This window comes from Zootermopsis nevadensis, unplaced genomic scaffold (assembly GCF_977971745.1).
Source record: "Zootermopsis nevadensis isolate Lab colony 2312 unplaced genomic scaffold, Znev_1.0 Znev_ptg000012l, whole genome shotgun sequence".
Lineage (NCBI taxonomy): Eukaryota > Metazoa > Arthropoda > Insecta > Blattodea > Termopsidae > Zootermopsis > Zootermopsis nevadensis.
In genome coordinates this window covers 9,320,165-9,341,337 of record NW_028259144.1, presented here as the reverse complement: position 1 = coordinate 9,341,337, position 21,173 = coordinate 9,320,165, and the positions used below count along the sequence as shown (strand labels likewise).

Below are 21,173 nucleotides of genomic sequence, written 5' to 3'. Positions count from 1 at the left end.
TTTTATTCTGGGACTTTCACTTTTTAATTTGTCCGGAGATAGGGATTAGCTCTATCTAGTGGGCCCAACTGAGTAGGAACCTGAAGACGGAGATAGAGCCCCATCTCCGGAACGTCGTTTTACGTTTTATTACTAGACGATATCCAAGTAAATTTTTATTCAATTGACGAGAATAATTTATGGAGATTTTTCTCATGTATGGATTACATGCTCAATATGAAACACTGTGTTGTATTATTGGTGCTTTTTTTTAAAAGTGTTTCCTTTAGGTAATCCGCAAGGAAGAAGTCACATACATTGAGGAATTTCGTAGTTTGCACTCTTACTGTAAATTTACACAATGTGTCATTTTCTTTTGTAATAAAGCAATGCAAATAACCGCAGAACTAAATATTTCAAAATATTCAAATATATCTAAAATTACATTAGCACTTCTAAGGAACCTATTTCAAGCTCTGGAGTGTTTTGCTGATATTTCTCAGTATATGTGAAGGGATCACTTCAGACAGTACTGGGCTGAATGTTGGATGAGTGGACAGCATTCGAAACAGCTGCTTGGCAAAACACCTGGTGTCCAGACTTCCTTCAGTTAGCAGATTAGAGCCAGCAATGAGGATCTTGTCTCTCATGTCTCCAGAGTGTGACATCACTTTGTCTACACCAATTTTGCTCACCAAGCTCACCAGCAGTCGGGCACTAGCAGTTCGTACAATGGCATTCTGATGGCTTATGCCCTTTCCTGTAATGACAGCCACAGCCCTTGAAGGGCTGATCACCTCGATCATCTTATCTAGGGCAGCATTGCTGTCTGCTCGCAGAAACCTGTTTGTATCAGCAGTTCTGTGCAATAAGGAGCTGGCCAGCTCATCCAAATCAGTCTCCAGAGCCCTCTTCTGTGACAGGAAGAGCTCTCCACTCGCCTGGCAGGCAGCACGTGCTACTTGTGAGCGGAGGTTACGCACTTGCTTCCCTACAGCCACAATAACAGAATGAAGCTGAGTGTGGATAGTTTCTGGGTGGTGGCGCATCAGTCGCATCAACAACTTCAGGCCCTGCAATGTCACCTCCCATTCTGAGTTGTCAAGGTACATGAAGCACTGCTGCAGGGCTTCTTTTGGCTTGTCCACAGGATGTAAGGTGTCAGGAAACAGACCACTGTTATGATATCAAATTGAGGAGGTTGAGATGAGTATAATATATGGAACAAACTTTCTATTAAAAAGTGTGGAGAGACCACATGGGTAATCTTTTTAGGAGTGGAGTATACTGAATTGAGATGATTCAAGATAATGGCAGTGATGTGCTTTTGTGATTATAATAATGAACTCCGAGATTACATGAAAACACAGAATTTCTTGACCAGCTAGGTATCAGTCTTTTACAAAGGAACTTACACATAGTTACTATTTAGTTATCTAGCAGATTTATTTTGGGGATTTAATTCTTGTATGCCATGGATTCAGTCTCCCAAGTGCATCAATGTTTGACACATCATTTTGTCTGGGGTTTGTGGTGGGCCTGATGATGCAGGCAGCAAGGAACACTGAAATGTCGGTAAACTTCTACACAGTGTAACAACACAGAAGACAGCCATATTTTGACTCACAACCACGAAAACCTCAAATCTTACATGCGATTATTATTGTTTGTTTGTAATATTTGTGTACACAAGCTGTTAATACAATAAAATTAGGTGTAATTGTTAAAAACAAATGGCGGATTCAATGTGTTTATCTGCCAGTGTGTTGGACATTACATTAATAGTTTAATTCTTTTCTGATATCTTGCAGGTGACCGCAGGCCAACATATGCAGCTGACTGCAGACCTTAAGCCAGGTGTATCAGTAGGAGCCCAGCAGGGGATGTACTTCAGCCAGCAGCAACCAACGCCATCTCAACCACCTGCCCCGCCAGGACCTGGGGACTCCTACACCGTGTCACAGTCTCAGACCATCAATTTCACGCAGCAGAGTCTACGGCAGCGTCCGGGCAGTGCAGGAGGGCGTCCAAATGTCGATCCCACAGTCGGGACCAGACAAGCCCTGGAACAACAACATAAGCTGATACAGCAGCAGCAAATGTTAAGGGCTCAACAGCAAGTTCTTCAGCAGCAGCAATCGCATATGACAAGCATGGGTCCACGCCCACCTCCTCCTGAGTACAAATCTAACCCACAGCTTATGCTTATGGGACAGCAACAGCAGAGGTTTACGGCGGCAAACATCAGAAGAGTTGGACAACAGCCAATGCCACCTTCAGGTATCGTATTGTAACAGACCATGGAAAATAAGGTGGCTTTTTGAGTACCAAAAACGTCCCATTCCAAATCTGCCTCTGCCATTATAAAAAATGTAAGCTTCTTCATAATTGATGATGCCGTCTTCTGGGTTGTTGCACCGTGTAGTATGGTAGATGTACTCCAACGATTCGAAGCATGACCTCTGAAACGTTGGTAAACATCGACCAGTCTACACAGCGCAACAACCCAGAAGACAGCAATCTTCAGACTTGCCGCTGTGAAAACCTCAAATTTTACATTCTTCATACTTAAACATGTCTTCCTCTGCACATGCACAGGGTGTAGGACAAAAAGGAAACATATTAATTTCTACCTCAATGCGTCGACACTGTTTGAGTTGTGGTTTATCTCTGGGTAGGTGAGCAACTGTAAGGAAATGCTGTAGATGATGAGGTTGTTTCCAGATAAAACACGAATACATAGTTTAATCTATGAAAAGATGAGAAATTTAAAGTTGAATTATTCTGAACATGGGCTGTATGAAATATCGAAATATGAGTAAACATGATTTTACTGATGGTCTGTAATATCTAATTTTATCATACATACATAGGTATTTTATTACATTCCATGGATCCATAAGACAGTCAGATGACGATAGGATGTGGAAAAAGTCAGTAATAATAATACAATACATATTACAAAGTACAATTCATATTTCACATAATACAAACAAAGGGTTCACCTAAAGAAATGATAAGTTACAAATAGATGTACCCATTACACACGGAAGAAAATTTATCACTTATTTGTAAACAACATAAATTCATTGACAGAGTAAAAGGAGCGTGTAATTAAGTATTTTTTAATGCTACCTTAAATTGCTCTTTCTTATTTTCAAAATCTGCAAAAAAAATTTGAAAAATTGTGCGCGTAGTGCATTATTTATAAAGTGCTGTTTCACTACTTGATATGACGGGTGTCGGCAGATTGCACTGCTCATTAGAGTACACTAATAGGATTAGAGATGTGAGGGTGTGTGATAATTTATTTTGTCCATTCTTCATGGTGCTGTCTTCAGACATACATGACTTGATGGCTGTTAGCAGTTTTTAAACCTTCACAACATTTTCTAACTAATAGTTAAGCATTAATTCTAATGAAAAGACTGAGTTGCTGACTCCATGGAGTGTTGTTGTTAAGGAGGTAATAGCTGCTGAGCTGATTGAAAAATTCCACGTGTTTTATGGAGCCTGAAGGTTAATTATTCTATTTACAAGAACCTGCCATCAGTGCCTATTCTGAATCCCACATCACCTATTTTGTTTTAGTAACATCTGTTTTAATATTTTGCTCTCATCTGTGCCCAGATCTTTTGATTAGTCTGTTTTGTTGAGGCTTTTCAACTGAAATCTCATCTCTTCGATGCTTCCTACACGTCGCGCCCGTCTTGGCTCCTCGATTTTATTATCCTAAAGCGTTAAAGGTTATTCGGTCATATTTGACAAAGAAATAAAAAACTCCTTCAAGGAGACACTGCTATTGCAAAAGAAATGGAATTGAAATTATTACACTGTGCAGTGCACATGACTGATGCAATTTGTGTTGCTGGATCAGTGTTGTCACCTGTGGCTGAGGAAATCAGTTTGGTTATCTTCTTGTAACTTTTACTGTGATTTGATGGTCGTGGGGATAGTGTTTTCTAGTGTAATTCTACAGGACCTTCGTTATCGTGATGTTGACTCTGTTCAGGTCCGATGATGAGACCGCAGCAGCAGCAGCAGCAGCAGCAGGCGCTTCATGGTGGCGGAGGCAGTATGTATATTGGAGGACCCACCGGAGTTGTGCAGCATCAACACCATCTACCCCAACACAGGATGACAGGCACCTATGTGACGTCGGGCGGACGTAACAACCAGCGGCCACCCAACATCAGCATCGGGCCCGACGGGATCAACATCGGCGGTCGTGGCAGCGCTGAATGGAGACATCTGCTTATGTCACAACAGCAGAATGCGGTGTTTGGGACGCAGATGCGGCCGGTGTTCAATCAGGGTGAGCCACTGACATTGAGACTTGTAACTTATGTTAGGTGGGAGTTTCCCAGTGCTGATTTATTTTTGTGTTTGCTGCACTTGTCACTACGTAAAGATGATTTATGTATTCAGTTTCACTGATGCTAAACTGGCATTCTCAGGAGATTTTATAATACTTTCACTTAAAAATAAGGCATCACCAAAATCTGATTTTTAGGTGTTCTTTACCCTGTAGTACAAATGAAGAACAACGTAATGGTTCCATCTGTGTCTGTCACGTCTTTCATCATCCTGTTACGGCAGTGGCATCGGAGCTGATTGTTGAAACAATTATCTTGGTTTACTCTGTTGCCCTTGATATTGCTGTTAGATTTGTTATTCCCTTGGTCACCATGCTGATGTCAAGGAAGAGAAAACTTAATTGTTGGCACTTACCGTGTACTTGATGCTAAGCAGAATTAGGGAAAGTCGTATAGTACCGGTCACCTAAGGATTTCGGGGTGAGGGGAGGAATGTGTAATGTGAAATTACGAAACCTTATCGCAAATTTGAAGTTTTTTGTTCGTGAAATGTGTATTTTGAATAAAACAGTTTGTCAAAAAAGTGAAGAAAAATGTGTTTAAAAAATTGTTTACATTTTCAACATTATAAAAATTGGCATCTAGTATCGGACACTACTGTACTTATAATGTGTTTCTCAGTTTTGATAGAAACTTTCAGTCTTTTTGAATCTTGACGCCTTTTGCAGATCACATTTGTAATATGACGTATTTACCCTCAGTATCTGCACAGTTTTCATACACCCAACCACCAGAAGAAAGATGTATCCAGTCCTCATTGAATTTCTGAACAGATGATGCATACTGTTGTAGGTCTTTTATATGGCTGACTAGTTCTTCCTCCAACTCGGTGAAAGTTCTCCGAAATCAACCAATGTCGGGTGTCGCTCCTGAATTGACACTTTTTAAATGCTAAAGTCAGAGGTTTATTCATTTGCATTGAACGATATTGAGCATTGTCACACTATTAGACAGGTTGGTGTAAGATTAGGAAGTAGCATTTCACTAACTCACTTCAGAAATTTTCAAAGTTAATTTTATTGTTTATCCCTTATTAAAAAATTAGAAGCGCCCCTGAAACAAATCCTCTCTGAGTCTCCATGTACAGTTACAGCACTTTTATGTTCATAACATTCTCGTCTTACTGTCTTTCCAACACTCGCTGTCTGTATATGTTGTGTCCGTCGCTATTTGTGAGACAGAATGGCGCAGAGGGAAGACCTTTTGATAAACTCTTGCATGTCAGGAGTACTGAAAAATTTGTGTTATGCGTGACTAGCTTCATAACGATTGTAAAGAATTAGAAATTAAGGAATTAACTAGTTTAGATATTGTAAATTTATGCCTTGCATTCACATTGAAAATCATTCCACATAGATGCTGATAATTTGATAATAAGTTAAAATAAAGTGAATTACTGCAATGTATTTAAAAATTAATAGGCCTTTCTTAGCACACATAATAAAGAACAAAATTATGTTGCAATGGAAAGATTCCAAGTCAAGTTTGTGTTGACAGCCCTGCATGGAACCCCATTTCAGCTAGTGAGTGAGTCACTTGTTATAGCTGCTTTGTTTTCTTTTTTATATTAATGTGACATTACAATCCAGAAGACAGCCATCTTCATACTCACTGCTGTGAAAACCTCAGATCCTACTTTTATCATATTGATTCCTTTTTCCACATATACTTAATTACTATTGTTAAATTCAGATTAATTACTATTCATTGTAATAAATGGATACAAAAAGTATACTATGTAATTACTTTCCTTTCCTGTTATTGATGGGGTATTTTATATCCATCATGAAATCTCTACTTAGTACCATAGTTTGGAAATATATTTTTAACACATATTTGTGTGATGAACAGCCTTTACGGAATACATCTATTTCATAAAATGAGAAATTAATGCATTGGCTTCACACTTCAAACTACCTTATTGACGATTTTATTTCTTAATATAGTTTAGATAGCTCTCATTGTTTATTATCTGTGTTTCTGTGTGTCCCATCTCTTGTGTACCTGCTTCCTGAATGTTTGTGGAACAGTCAGTAGTCGATACTGTAGACCCGTCTTTGTTAGAGAGCCTTTACTATTCCAAAATACAGCTGTAGATCCTGATACTTCAAAGTACAGGAAGTCAACCAAAGCTCGAAAAGAATGTTATTAAGCTTATGACTAACAGTTGTGGTTTATAGCTTTATTTAGTCTTGTACCTTACTAAACGGATGTATCTTAATATAATATATTTAAAATAATGAACATACTATTTATATGGTCTGTTCCGATAAGAGCTGTCTCCCACTCCACTGACCAACCCTTCCTTTTATATTGTTTACTTTGCCTCTCAAATATCCAGGAATCGGGTTTAAATACTCTGGCCTTGTATATCCTATACCAGTGGTCCCCAACAGGAGTAAATATTCCAGTTTTTATATTTTTATTGCTATTAAAATGTGTTTTTAATTTACTCAGATTCCTCTGTATTTTTTCCCTGCTGTGGTGTATCTGAATCTGTTCAGGGCTGTCAAAATTTTTTCTTGAGATAATTGTAATGATGGGGAATGTGTTAGTAGGGGTTCTACAGAATATGGAGTATGTGTTGAGTGAAAGTTGAATACCGCTGTCATATACATTGAAATTATAGAATTCTTTTTCTTGTGTACTGTAATATTTCTTATAAGCTGTGTTGTTGCAGGTTCATTTGGAATGGGGAGTGGCCAAGGGGGCTTGCAGATGTCAGCAGCACAACAAATGCAGCATCAGCAGCTAGTCCGTAACCAGGCGCTCTCAGGATCACCTGTAAACCAGATGCAGATGTTATCACAACAACAGTCATTGGGTCTCCAACAATCTTCACCAACTGCTCAGGGCATGACCAATGCAACACAGGTAAAATGCAAAAGAAAAGTGTTGCTGCAGACACTAGGTTCATGTGTCTGAATCCTGTCCAAGGCATGAATGTTTCTTTGTGTGTGGTTTTTTTTATTGCCATGCTTCAATATACACTAACTAACTAACTAACTAGATGGCTTACCGAACCCGAAGGTTCATCACCGAATTAACCAAAGCCCTCCACCGGACCCTGTCCCAGGCCAACAAAATCCAGTCTCCTTCAACTCCTATCTCCCATAGATCCCGCCTGATATTATCCTCCCATCTACGTCTAGGTCTCCTCAACAGTCTCTTGCCTTCAGGTTTCCCAACCAATACCCGGTGCACACCTCTTGTCCCATCCATGCATGCCACATTCCCAGCCCATCTCATTCTTCTCGACTTAATCACCTGACAATACTGGGGGAGGAGTGCAGATTTTTAAGCTCATCATTATGCAGTTTCCTCCACGCCCCATCGTCTTCCCTCCTAGGCCCAAATATCCTCCTCAACACCCTATTCTCAAACACCTGCAATCTGTGTTCCTCCCTCCGAGTGAGAGACCATGTTTCGCACCCATACAAAACAACAGGCAAGATTATTGTTTTGTATACTTTAATTTTCAGGTTCTTAGAAATCAGACGGGAAGACAAAATATTTTGAACTGAGAAGTAGCAAGCATTTCCAGAATTTAATCTCCTCTTCAATATACACATCGTCGTAAATTCCCAATTTGAGGATTCTGGTATAAGCTAATTCCTCATGCAGATAAAATAGTTTCAAGATCTTGGGAAGCAATTTCTAGAACTGAGTAAACTTTGGAACTTCAGAAAGGAACTCTGAGGTTTGGATTGGAATCCATCTTGGGCTTGGATGTACATGTGCAGTTTTATTGTGACCAGTCATCTTTCATGCAGATACAGTGCAGCTTAAAACTACAGTTCTGGTCTCGATACATGGTAAAGACACACCGTGCCATTCACCAAGAGCTGTATGTAGTGTAGAACAGGTATATGGAGTTTAAATCGCCTTTGTTCACAGAGTAGAAGATAATTTCATGTGGCTGCTGCCATTGAAGGATTAAGAATCTTTGGAAGTCATTCTAGCATTTAGGGAATTTTGGAAATCTGAGAAGAAAATTCCATTCATAATTACTTGCAGGTGCATTCCATTCATAAACTGTAAAGAAGAACCTCATACAGAATAGATGGATACATTTTTTTGTTCCGGGTTTGTTGTTAGGTGTGGTGAACCACATATTCTGGTACAGTGTTGTGATTTTAGGGCAAAGATTACCTGTATAAAAATGTGTGTTTGTTACTACATGAATTTATACATGTTGCAGATGTCAATGAGCCTTCAGATGTCACAGTCAATGTCGGTGACTGGAGGAGGGGCGGGCTCGCCTCATCATCCGCAGCAGCAGCCGCCACCCCAACAGTCCATTGTTAGCTATGGTGGAAGTCCTGTTGGGGCAGGGGGAGGGAACCCGGGGCCACCACCTCAGCAACAGCAGCACCCTCCACCCACATCCACCTCTTCAGTTTCGCAACCTGCACCGCCTCCTCCAGACTTTAGTCTCGAATTCCTTGAACATTTGCCGACTGGAGATTCAAGTCATTTCTCAGCAGCTGCTCAGGAGTTACTTAATTCACTGGATTCAGCCTCTACATTCAATCTGGACATCCTCTAAAACAAAAGAAAGTTCTGTCTGAAATATGGTATGAAATTTGAGATAGCCATTCCACTGTTAAGTATTGTTTGAAAATATTCTCGTGAATGTGTACATTAAAAATAAGGATGAACGTCTGGAGGGCTGTTAGAATAATGGCATCTTGAAATGTTTGACTTTCGGGTTACGAGCCACATCAGGTGGCTGAATGGTAAATAAACTGTATCTTCTGCCAACATTTTGAGAGCACAAAACATTGGCAGAAGATATGGCTTATTCACCATTCAGCCACCTGACACGGCTAGTAACCCGAAAGTCTTTCATCAAGTATACTTTTGTATATCCTTCTACTGATGTCTCCCTTATACACACTATTTCATAACTTTGTGTTGTATAATTTTGTAGCTTCATGGTAAAAATTTTGTTGGCAAGAAGTGATCACACTGTGCCGTCAGGGAAAGGTGTAATGCCTGAGAAAATTTAACATGGCATTTAATTCTCCAGATGATTAAACAGTTCATTTGTTCCCATGAAAGGAATTCCACTTGTAGTTTGTTTAGCTAGCATTTTTTAAAAAAATTAATGTTATTGAAATTATTAAAACACTTGGGTTAACTAAATTCTTGGATTAAGGACAGGTTAAAACGGGGAAGAGGCACCTACTTAGTTGGGTCCTATAAAAAGAGCCAACCTCAATCACTGGACCTGAGGACGGAAGCAGATCCAGGTTCCGAAACAGTGTTTTTTATCAAAAACATGGACGATGGACATAGTCCAAGAATTTAGTGATCTCGATTGTAACACACCATTGTCAGAACCCTTTAAACCAACTTATTAGAACACTTGTTAGGAGAGGTTTTATGTGATACTTTTTCCTGGGTTTTTGAAAAATTTAAACAAACTAAAACTCAATTGTGTTCAATATTTGGTTTTTCACTGTATGTTTATTTTTATTTGGGTTTTGTTTGTTTTAATATTCCAATTAGAGACAAGTTCAGTAAGTGGTGGAGGATGGATGACAAGGATTATGAAAGTTATATTTGAATTTACACTGTCTAAAGGACATAAAGATGTAGAAGAAGGTGACATGGATTTTTGTTCACTAATTTTTTCAGTAAAATATGGATTAATTATACGTGGAATTCCTTTGATGAGAGAGTGAATGCATTATAACATCAGCATCTTACTCAGCCAAGTTATTACATAAGCTGAGAAAGCTGTGGTATTATTTCACTGAAGAATTGACCATAGTAGAGATAAGTGTCTTTTCCTCATGCAAGTAACTTTCTTCAAAGAACATTACCGGATTTTTCCTAAAAACAAATAGGTTGTTGTTGGTTGGTTAGTTTTTTTCTTTCTTTATTCCCCCCCCCCCCTTTTTTCTCTTTTTTTGTTCTGTGATTTAATTTAACATCTAATAAATGGGGATGGGATATTTCAAAGTACATACTATTGGTATAGCAGCCAGATTTTAATATGGGGAATGAAAATAATATTGAGAAAATACTTTTATATGTGGAAATGTCAGGGCTAAATTATCATAGTAAAATATTCTTTTATGAAAATTCCATAGTGCTATAGTTTAGTTGTGTTTTTTTAAAAAAAAAATAGGTTCTAGGTTCATAAGTTAAATTAAATTAAATACTGAGTGTATATACATCAAAATTTGCAGTATGCATTTTGTTTCATATGTTGGGATGGTTTAGAAATTCACCTCTTTTTGGAAAATATGAAAAAACAGTCAATACAAAACGTAGTTTGCACTTTCAGTACTGAAATATTGTAGTAATTTGTTTCTTATCCCTGAATACACATGTCACTGTAAGCAGCTGGCCAATTTCTGATGTGTTAAGCTTTAAGAAGTCAGGAATATATTTTTGGTGTTTAATTTTGCTGCCAGGATATTAAAATGTAACTATTCAGAATTGTTAGATCCTACATGTAAAAAAGTAATTTTTTTGTCTATTTCATTATCTTTGGCTAAGTGAGTAGCTATTCGCCATTCAGTTGCTTCATCATTGGAGACCATGTTCTGACCGTAGTCTTCAACAATAGCTGGTGTACGAGCTCTCCCACACTCATCACACAAACTTCATTCTGTTAGTTGTCGTGCACATTTATCGGAATGTGCACGCCGTGTTCTCCTTTCCAAATTAGACACCTCTGACTCTAGCACATGTGTCACCGTTCTGATTTTGTGTCTTACTGTCGTAATTTTTTGGCGTCACTTTATGATTCTGTCTGCCATTTCTGTAAGAATTTGTCGGTTTAAAGTTTTTGGCCAAACTCTTCCATGTGTAGCTATCATCATCTTTGTTGAACTTTGCCTGTCTTTTCCAAGTACATGCTTATGTCATAAGTGTAGGCAGTCATATATCACAGTTTGTGAATCTTTATACCAAAGCATTTGTGTTTCCTAAGAATGCATTGCTCGAAAATAATAATCCCTCTGAGCACCACTTTGTTCACTGCTAAATGTTCAAATAAATTGTAAAATTTAGAATAGCTGTAAATGTGCATACAAAAGAGTGATCTTATTTTTCAGAGTCTGTTACAGTTCTTGTTAGTGGTGTCTTGTTGATTCATATTTTCACAAAAATGTAGAAATATCAAATGAAAAATTTATTGTTTCATCATGTTACTATAAAATGTAATTTAGAACCGTTTAAAAGTTGACCTGTAATATTTGAATGTGTCCCACACATCGTGTCCCATTTTGTATGATAAAAGCTAAAAATTAAATGCATCTCCTCACGTCAGGAATTCTTGAGTGCCCCGTTGTTACTGTTAAGTGTAACTAAATACTGGTTGTAGTAATAGTCTTTGTCACCAACAGCTGGATCATGTCTATGAAAAAGAGATAAAAGATGGTAATTAGTGAAGAATCCTTTTTCACATAGGATTCTTCGTATATCTTCAATCCGCTTAGAATTCCAATGAAAGAGTGAATACGACCATAATTTCATGGATGTAGTGGTCTTGACCAAATATTCCCTCAGATTTCAGTCACATTTTTATTACTTGCTGCCACAGTGTCTTCATGAAACTCACTTTAACAGCTAGATAAGATTCCTTCATCATTTTATATTCTGTTTCTCCAAACTTCTGCCATTATGAAAGGAAAATTGTATCTTGTTAAGAGAAATAGTTTTCTGTTGGTTCCCACTATGCGAGTTTCTGTTTACAAATCTTCTGATGGTGCTCTGGTCTACCAATCCGGAAATTTTCTCACTAACATCAAGCTTTTCAGGGCTGATAATTATAATAAGTTACAGCTGGTAAGCATAATGGAATAATGTACAAAGCAGTAAAAATTAGTGTCATTAATTCCTATAAAATAACCCTAAATGAACAGTGTGCAAGGGTAACATGTCCAGCTGGATGTATGCGTAATAGTGCAGTGCATCTATAATTAAGTTTAGAGGAATGTGACAGAAAAATTTATGAATAAGCAGTAATTCTAAGCATGTAAGGCTGATTTCAATCCTACATTATGGCAGTGGAATGTTGTTTAGTTCCTGTAACTCCTGAGTGGAGCATAGGGCCTCCTTTCGGAGGTTTCATAGTCTTTAAAGCGTGCATTTAAGAGTAGTGAGTGACTAGTCCACTGACTCTGCACAATTTCTACTCACTCCTGATTTGACTGCCAGAGCCATCTGGCAGTGAAGCAATGACAGTGGAATGGCGTCTCGTTTATTTTACAACACAGTCCAACAAGTACAAAGTGAAGGATGAACACTTCTTTGATGGTCTTGCCATTTTTAATCTCGTTCCCTCCGAAATGCTCCTCCATTACGAATATTTAGGTAAGCTGGTGTGGTAAAAAGAAAAATATAGAAGTGACAGGTGCTGGATTATTGTGTATTGTGCTCTTTGTTGGGATGCTGATGACTTAATAGTCGGTAGGCTGTCGTAGCCTTTTGTATGCCACTGTGACTCATTAGTAACGTGAAGAGACCGTCTTGATTAAGTATTAGATGTTTACTGAAAAATGAAAGCAACACCATTTTCCATGTTACAAGTTGAAGAAATAGCATCTACCAGCTTTTTAAATAGATTGTTTGTAGCTTTGAACATATGCTGCAATATATCGATTGCACATACATGTTTAAAATCCTTTTGTTATCTCTTTATTCTGTACATATAAATATTTTATTTGTGTAGTTCAAGCAGTATGTCATCCCCCGCAAAGATATTTTCATTATGTCTTCTATAAAATGGGTAGAAAACATTCCATATATGACACATTCATTGAGCAAGCAGTGAAAATGCTTGTCACAACTTTCCAGAAGGAAGCTCTCGACACGTAATGAATATAATGTTGGGCAGAATGCTATGTGATTGATTCAACTATGCAATAAGACTCATTCCCACCTCAGCTGTAATTTATAAGTAAAAGCACACAGTGAATTGTTATGGGGACTATCATAAATTTAAAAGATTCTTAACTTTAATCATATTTTGGACTTGTGTTATCTGAAGTGTTTATAGTGTGTTGCAATGAAATTTTCATATGCTTGTTACTGTGGTAGAAATAGATCAGAGTAAACATACACGGCATTTCCTCTGCCTCGTTTTTAACAGCGCTACTTAGCTGTTGTGCTAGCATCAATAAACACTTCTCTTAACATGTGGAATCTTTTGTAAGTGTTTCCCCTGGCTTAAAGTCTTTGTGGTGAGTGTTGTGCCAGCTTAGGTAATGAGCGTAGGTGGACCCTTGTTGCAGTCAGCAGCTTTCTAGTGTTTATTTGAACCGAGAGTGCAATCAAAACATCGCCGCCTACCTCATGGTGTTGGTGTCGTTGTGAGGGACCAAAGCCGCCTGCTGCTACCTGCTCTGTACATTTTGTGTTATGTGATGTGGAGTTCTGTAGTGTATTACACATTTCAGCAAGAATGGCTGTGGGACCACTCGGCAAAAGACAATGTCAGGGTAGGAGGGAAAAGAACAAATCATGAACTGGAACATTACTTACCAAGTTCCAAGGAATAGTTATTTTTACCACTCCATTGTTTCAAAGGTATTTACCATGTTCTGAAAAGAAAAGAAAATACGCAATCTAGTACACAGGGATCAAATTTGAGTTTATTACTCACCTGAAAGACAAACAAATTACATACAATTTTAGGAACAAATGGAATCAGTATTTTTATTATTGATTTTCTTTGCTGGTTATTTTCATTGCTTGTAATTATCAGTTTACAAGTAATGTACCAATGCGGTTGACTATAGATAGATATATAATTATATCATATTATTAATGTATATATTTAAAGATGATGAGAGAATTGTTGATATTATGAGTGTTAATACAATGATTTGCAAGGAATGCACTATCAGTGGAGCAAGTGTGTTTGAAGATGCCTTGTGCCAAGCCAACACAAGGCAAAATATTATCCATTTTCAAATATTTTCTCATCTGGAAATGGATAAATGTAGAACTTGAGGACTTATAGTATGGGGTTTCAAAACTATTTTAAACAAGTCAATGGAGTACATCTATGTTTTGTCAATTAGGACTTTAAAACAAAAGAAATAATGAAAATGCTAGGTCTAAACATGTTTATACAATGTAAGAATTCTAATGACAGGTGTGCTCAAATGAGATATGTTGGTGGTGGTTTTAAGTCTAACAGTGTCACATGGCAATTGTGCTCATATTACTTATGGTTTGTGATGTTTTTTGTCTTTCCAAAAACTGAATGTCTAACCATGGATTACTGGCTGTGCATTTATTTAAAATAATGATGTAGAAGTATTTTTTGAATATGCAGAATTTTAATGATAATGCAAAGACTTCAACATTGTAGTGAATCAAATGTTTGTTAAAGTTCACAGTAAGGGAAATTTGCCTGGATGGTTTGCCAAATATAGTTAGTCATGCTCATTGATTAGTGTAAAACCTGTTTTTTTGGTCCCCCCACCATATAAATCAAAGGTATGTGCCCTTTGTAGCTGTTTATGTTGCAAAGAAAAGTGTAATGTGGCTCATACAAATTATGTTTCAAAATATGGATAAAATGGCAGTAAAGGTGTGTTATTGTTTTGCTGCATAATTTATATATGAGATTACACTGCTTATAATCTTGAATAATGGGTGATTGTGTCTTGTGGATTTATGTATTATTTTATGGCTCATATGCCACTTTGTGTTCAAACAAGGGACAATAATTGGGTTAGCCTGGTGAGACAAATATTAATTGCATTTTTTCAGCTTTGGTTTTTTTCACAAAGTAAAGAAGAGGAGTTTTTAAAAAAATTAAGTTAGGAAGAAATACAGTGGGGACTAAGTGCATCTTTGAGGCTGTGCCAGCAGATGGCAGTAACTGTTTTCTGAGTGGAGTTTTCTCACATATATTGTGATAAGAAATATCTGGAGGAGTAAACAAAGTAAATGCAACACTGTGATTGTGCCAAAATAAACGTAAGTGGTTAATAAATATTGAAACTTGGAAAGTTTGAAATGTAGGACCTCAGGTTTAGAATGAATTGGTCTGAATGAAAATAAACATAATATATCTTAAAATATATTAAGTTATGGGGTTTTGTATCTCATCTATTTAAAAGCTTTTTGAAATTAATGTGCATCTTTTTTAAGTTTCTTAAAATCCAAAGTCTTATTATTTAAAACTGAACTGAAAGTAATAAAAATGGTATAGGTTAGGTTTAAAAATATAACTTGACAAGTTTAGTTTCTTGTGTTCTTTAACTGAATATTTAATTTCCTGTTATGAATTGTCTAATTCCAGAGTCCTTGAGATGCTGGCAGTTAAAAAACTCCCCATTTTTTATTGAATCAAAATGTGCATTACTGTGTTCATAAGTGATTGCTACTGGTCCGTCATATGCCAGAATGTAATCCACATTCACTCTGTTTCACCAAGATCCATTTTAATATTCTATCTGTTCATGATTTTGCACCAAAATTTTGTGCATTTTTCTCTTCTCTCCCATATCATGTCTAGTAGCTTATCCTTGATTCAGTAATTGTGATGGTATTATGAAGCTCTTTATTATTCAGTTTTCTCGATCATCTTGGCACTTTATCCCTCTTACAAGAACAAGTATCAAGGTCCAATTTTAGTAATAATTTTTCTTTCTCTTTTTGCATTAATGCTGAATATGACTGAAATATAATTTTAAAATTCATAATAATAGAGTTACCTGTTTCGTAATAAATAACTACTGATTCTATATTTTGAGGATGAACAATATTTTTGTAATTGTTCAAATGTACTTTTTTTTCTAGGTCTTACAGGAGAATGTGTTTCATAATATTGTCTTTGTAGTCTTGTAGAAATTCACTGATGTTTCAGAGGTTTTTACTGCCTCCATCATCAGGACTGTTCTGATAATGGAGACTGTAAGCACCCCTGAAGCAATAGTCAGCTTCTTTGTGTGCGACTACATGGGTCAATATGCTATAGAATTGTTTATTTATTATCAGTAATTTCTACAAAAAACGTTTAGTTAATATAGTCAAAGAAACTAAATGAAAAAGTATCTTCCCCTAACCCTAGAAACAGCAAATGAGATCATCTTTTTCAGAAAGAAAAAGTTATTGAATGAAGATGGCTGTCTTTTTGGCTGTAACTGGTACATGACACTACAACCCAGAAGACAGCCATCTTTTGTATTCACCACTATGAAAACTTCAAATCAAACAAATCTTCCAATGGACTATCAACATTTTTACATTGAGAAGAGTATCACCAGGTTTTGGTTGCAAGGCTTACAAAATTACAGTGAAAATGGTTAAGTTGCATATTGGATTGTGGGCTTCCATTTAATTTTTGACATGGTTGATAACGACTTTCACGTTTCCAATGGAATGTTGCTAAATTTTATGCGCCACAGTTGCTTCCTTGCAACTTTACGCTGAATAATGATCACCAAACGTTGTTCAGGTAACCATATTAAAAGATATGTAGTTGGCAAGGCTGTAGCCTGGGGGGGGGGGGGGGGGGGGGGATTACAATTTTAGTCAGGAAATTTAATGAGAAGAGGTCACATAGGAGACCTAGGTACCAACTCCCTGGTATCTAAACCCACAGGTTTAAAACCGACAACCAAAGCCTGCCACCTGCGATGATTGTGAGCCAACTCCATCCATTTGCCATCCTCACAGCCCACCTCCCAAAGCTCCATCTTGATGTTATCCTCCCATCTCCTTGGTCTGCCCAATGGTCATTTTCCAGAAGGATTCCCTACCATGGTTCTGTATGCACCCCTTGCTGCCCTCCTCCATGTGAGCTACATGTCCAGCCATCGGAGTCTCATAGAGTTCACTATCCTCGCTATGTTAGGTGACCTGTACAAGTCATGCAGCTCCTCATTATGCAATATTCCAAATTACCCACTTGCTTCATCCTTCCTTGGTCCAAATGTCTTCCTGAGCACCTTGCTTTCAAACATTTGTAAAATTAAAAAAGCTCTGGGGATAAAACATAGGCCATTGTGCACTGGGAAGGGATCTGACAGAAGGTTACCTGTACAAACTCTACTAGATACCCCGTCCTTACACATCTTAAATAATCCAACATTTCTTTGGTCTTCCAAACTCCATCAAAATGCCCTAAAATACCTCTCTTATAACTGAGTCATGTGGCTTCCTAAAGTCCACAAATAGTTGGTGAACTGACCCATTATACTCCCACTATTTCTCTAATATTTTTTGAATGCAAAAGATCTGATCAGTGAAGATTTCTGTCTTCTGGGTTGTTGCGCTGTGTGGTCTGGTCGATGTTAACCAACGTTTCAGAGGTCATACTGCCTCCGTCATCAGGGCGATTAATAAGCGAATAGGGTGTGTGGGGCTAGGTTTATAGGTGCCGGAATGTGAATGGTGTAGCCTGCCCCGAGCCAATGGGAGCAGGCTACACCATTCATACTCACTGCTGTGGAAACCTCAAATCTTACATATGATCAGTGGTTGACCTATTATGACAGAATCCACATTGATCATCCCCGATAGTTTCACTCATAAAAGGCGTTAACTGTTCCAGAAGAATATTTGATTAAATGTTGTATGACGACAGAGTGATAACTCGGAGTTACCTCACTCAGTTTTGTTACCTATTGTATGGATAGGAGGAGACCGAGGTACAGATAGGATAATTTTAAAAGGATCGTCAAGGAACAGAGTTTTGAAGAAGGACTTAACTTATCTGGCATGGGATAGTATCCAGTGGTGGAATTTTATGAACATGGTGATGAACTTTCTGTTACCATGAAAGAGAATTAGACCAACTTCTCAAGATTCAGCTTAATGAAGTTAATTACAGTTCTTGCATTCAGTAGAAGTGGAATGATGTAAGCTGAATCATCAGTCATGAAGCCTGTAATCCAGTATAGAATTTTTATCAGTAAGCAGTTGAAGGATATCTTACACTTAATGTTGAATATGGCTCAATGTCAGTGGTAAGCACTTTATTCATGGTCCTGTTTGGTGGGCATCATTATGGGGTGACAGACTTTTGCCCTCATAAATCAGCAAAAATGGTGTGCAAGTTGTTTATATAATGGGTTGCCAAAATGGTTTGAACTCTTGTGTTACAACTAATTATAATCCCCAATCCTTTGCTGAGGTCTTTCAGTGCCATTGCTCTGCATGAAGTGTGAACACACCCAAATGTTTTCCATCTTGCTTTCAAACTCCAGAATAATCAAAAGAAGCATGCATGTGTTTATTTTATATTTATTTTAACATTTCTTTACAATTGAAGCTCATTATCCACACCAGGTATTCCTTAAAACTGTATTTTTTCTTGTTCTTCAAGAAAATGGCAGAAAATGTTCTTTAGGATTTGATGTTCTTTCAGTGGTGAGTACAAAGGTGGCTGTATTTTGGGTTGTAGTGCCATGTAGTCTGGTAGAAGTTTACCAACAATTCAGAGGTGCTTGCTACCTCCATCATCAGGGTGATGAGTCATCACCCTGGTGATGGAGGACCTCTGGAACATTGGTAAACTTTTACCAGTAAGTTGGCTGTAAGAAATTTTAGGCAGTTCTTCTGTCAGGTATCCATTATAAAGGTAGATGATTTAAGGTTATGTAAGTCATACAATGTTGGAACAACAACAGTAGAGTATAGACCACTTCTGGAGTTTGGAATTTTGAAGGATTCTTACTTAAACCTTCTGTAACACTTTATTTTGTGATGGCTTTCAATATATTTTGGCCACTCCATTCTTCTGTGCTTTATCATCATAACCACACATTTATATTTGCTGTGGTGTATTAATTTCTTAATAACTGCACTTCAAATTATTGATCACCATGTAGATAGAAATGTACCACAAGTTTCTGACTTAATTTTTTTGAAAACCACACAACTATCAATATTTTAGTGTTCAAGAAAGTATGTTGTATGTGTTATGTATGCATGGTGATTTATCATGGCAACTGGAACCGTGGTAGACTTGTGATACATACCACTTGCGTTTGATGTCATTTATTGTGCTATATGGACATTTATATTATATGAAAATGTTCATCTTGCTCTTAAATGCCTTTAAAGAACTTACATTGTAAACAGCCTGTTTATTCTCACTTCTCATTAAAAACTTTCCAAGTCTTTCCCATGGCTTTGTAACAACTTGGGATATTTCAGATCACTCTTATCACCACTCTAGAGTTCAGCAACTTACCACGAGGGACTTACTGTAAAAAGAAGGAGCTTATGGGAAATGAATAATATTAAAATTTAAGGACCAATAGTATGGCAGAATTTTGTGGCCAGTTGTGTATGAGTGGTGTGTGATGTTGACCACTCACCCCCATCTAGTGCTGAGATTAAGAATGAGTAAGAGCTATACTGCGTTCCCCCCCCCCCAAATGCCTACATGGCGTATAGTGGGACAGCTTTACTTTTACCTGTGTATGACTGCACACAAATCACAACTTTCAGCACTGCTAACCCGACAATACAGCATTGTAATAGAGCCATGGGGAAAGGTGTGCATGCATGTGAACTCCTTCTGTAGCCTTGAAACATCTGTTTTCATGATATCTACTACAGTGCTACTTCCTATTTTCAGCATTTTTAATCTATTATGCTTCACCTCTTATTTCAGCTTTGCTGCTGTTCGTTCAGAGCATTCAAGATTTATATCACTTTATGCATTTTATCTTGTCACTGGTTAACCCTTTAAAGCCCAGTGGTAACTATACGTACCACCTACTTTATTCATCAGTTACCCTGTACCTTTCCTCCAGAATGGGTGTCATATGGTTCTCAGAGTAAACAGTGATTATTTCCTTAAACAGCATTATTCAATTGATTTTTGCAATGAAGTACGTTTTCTTCGCAGTATGGACAGAATTTCTAAATATTTTGATGTCCTTCAGCTTCAAAGGGTCAATACATTGCATCGTATTCCTTATGCATTTTTCATTGTTCATCTCTTATGTAGTTTTGCACTGTTTATGCATAACTTTTATCCAGGCAAATTTAAGATACGCATAACAAAACAAAGTTTTATTCTCACTAGATTCCAAGATACTTCCCTAATTGATTCAACTGTAACTCCATTGATATTATTGATACTCATAACTTGCAAGCACCAAAATGACATTTCATTTGTCTTAAATATTTTTATCACAAGAATGTTTAATTTTTTCCATGATTTCCTTGTAAATTTATATGCAATGTTGTATGATAGTGTTGTTCAGTACATATATCATGTAAGTATGGTATACAGAACACGATGTACCCCATACTGATAATTATTTGTTACCCATTTCATGAGAAATTATAACTTAATTGATAACATATATAGCGATATGAGTGTTTGTATCCAAGATAGGCGTCAGCGCACTGTGGGGTGCAGTTCACTGTCTTGCCAAAACCTTAATATGTGTGCAAATGTTATCCCTTTTTTTTCTTTTTTGTTATTTTCATGTAAATTGTACAACATTGCTTTTTGTATTTGTTCTGTATTAAGTTTTAATGCAAAAGTATACAAAAGTTATATTATTATAATTATATACCTACAGGTTCTTGTAATGATGATTACTTTTATTATACCCTTAACTGGTATCCTAACCTTCAAAGAGTCATATTCAGTTGCTTGAAATAATTTGTGTGCGAAGCCCATACTGTGCATCACAATCATTTCTAATTAGTTAAGTACTACTAATGACCGAAGCTGTTGGGCGAATATGTAGGAAAATTGTTATATTGAGTGAATATAGTTGAATTTAATTTTGATTTTCTTGCTACTTTTAAAAATAAAGTTATTGTTCAAAGTGCAAAGTGAGTCACATAACCGGAGCTGATGATCAAAGC

General features: G+C 37.2%; 2 protein-coding genes and 1 long non-coding RNA gene across 6 annotated transcripts in view; 1 reads left to right on the top strand and 2 right to left on the bottom strand.

Moving 5' to 3' along the window:
- The window catches only part of mam (neurogenic protein mastermind), a 275,194-nt gene extending 254,303 nt beyond the window's left edge, over positions 1 to 20,891 (top strand). For all 4 annotated transcript variants that reach the window (XM_087347872.1, XM_022059495.2, XM_087347874.1 and 1 more), the window contains exons 3-6: positions 1,791 to 2,259; positions 3,992 to 4,294; positions 7,036 to 7,229; positions 8,557 to 20,891. In XM_087347872.1, coding sequence (XP_087203998.1) covers positions 1,791 to 2,259; positions 3,992 to 4,294; positions 7,036 to 7,229; positions 8,557 to 8,904 — 1,314 coding nt within the window. In that variant the 3' untranslated portion in view covers positions 8,905 to 20,891. The remainder of the gene's footprint in view (positions 1 to 1,790; positions 2,260 to 3,991; positions 4,295 to 7,035; positions 7,230 to 8,556) is intronic.
- LOC147873981 (TOG array regulator of axonemal microtubules protein 2-like) lies at positions 329 to 1,157 on the bottom strand. Its single transcript, XM_087347879.1, has one exon. It carries the CDS (start codon positions 1,089 to 1,091, stop codon positions 444 to 446), a length of 648 nt encoding a protein of 215 aa, XP_087204005.1. The 5' UTR covers positions 1,092 to 1,157; the 3' UTR covers positions 329 to 443.
- On the bottom strand, positions 1,334 to 7,037 carry LOC147873980 (uncharacterized). The gene is made up of 2 exons (XR_015534937.1): positions 6,605 to 7,037; positions 1,334 to 5,585 (listed from the first exon to the last, which is right to left on the bottom strand). It is a non-coding gene; the product is annotated as an uncharacterized LOC147873980 (long non-coding RNA).
- Positions 20,892 to 21,173: the final 282 nt, after the last annotated feature.

Coding starts and splice junctions, on each gene's coding strand:
- LOC147873981 (XM_087347879.1), bottom strand. CDS start 1,091: ATGTACCTTGACAACTCAGAATGGGAGGTGACATTGCAGGGCCTGAAG.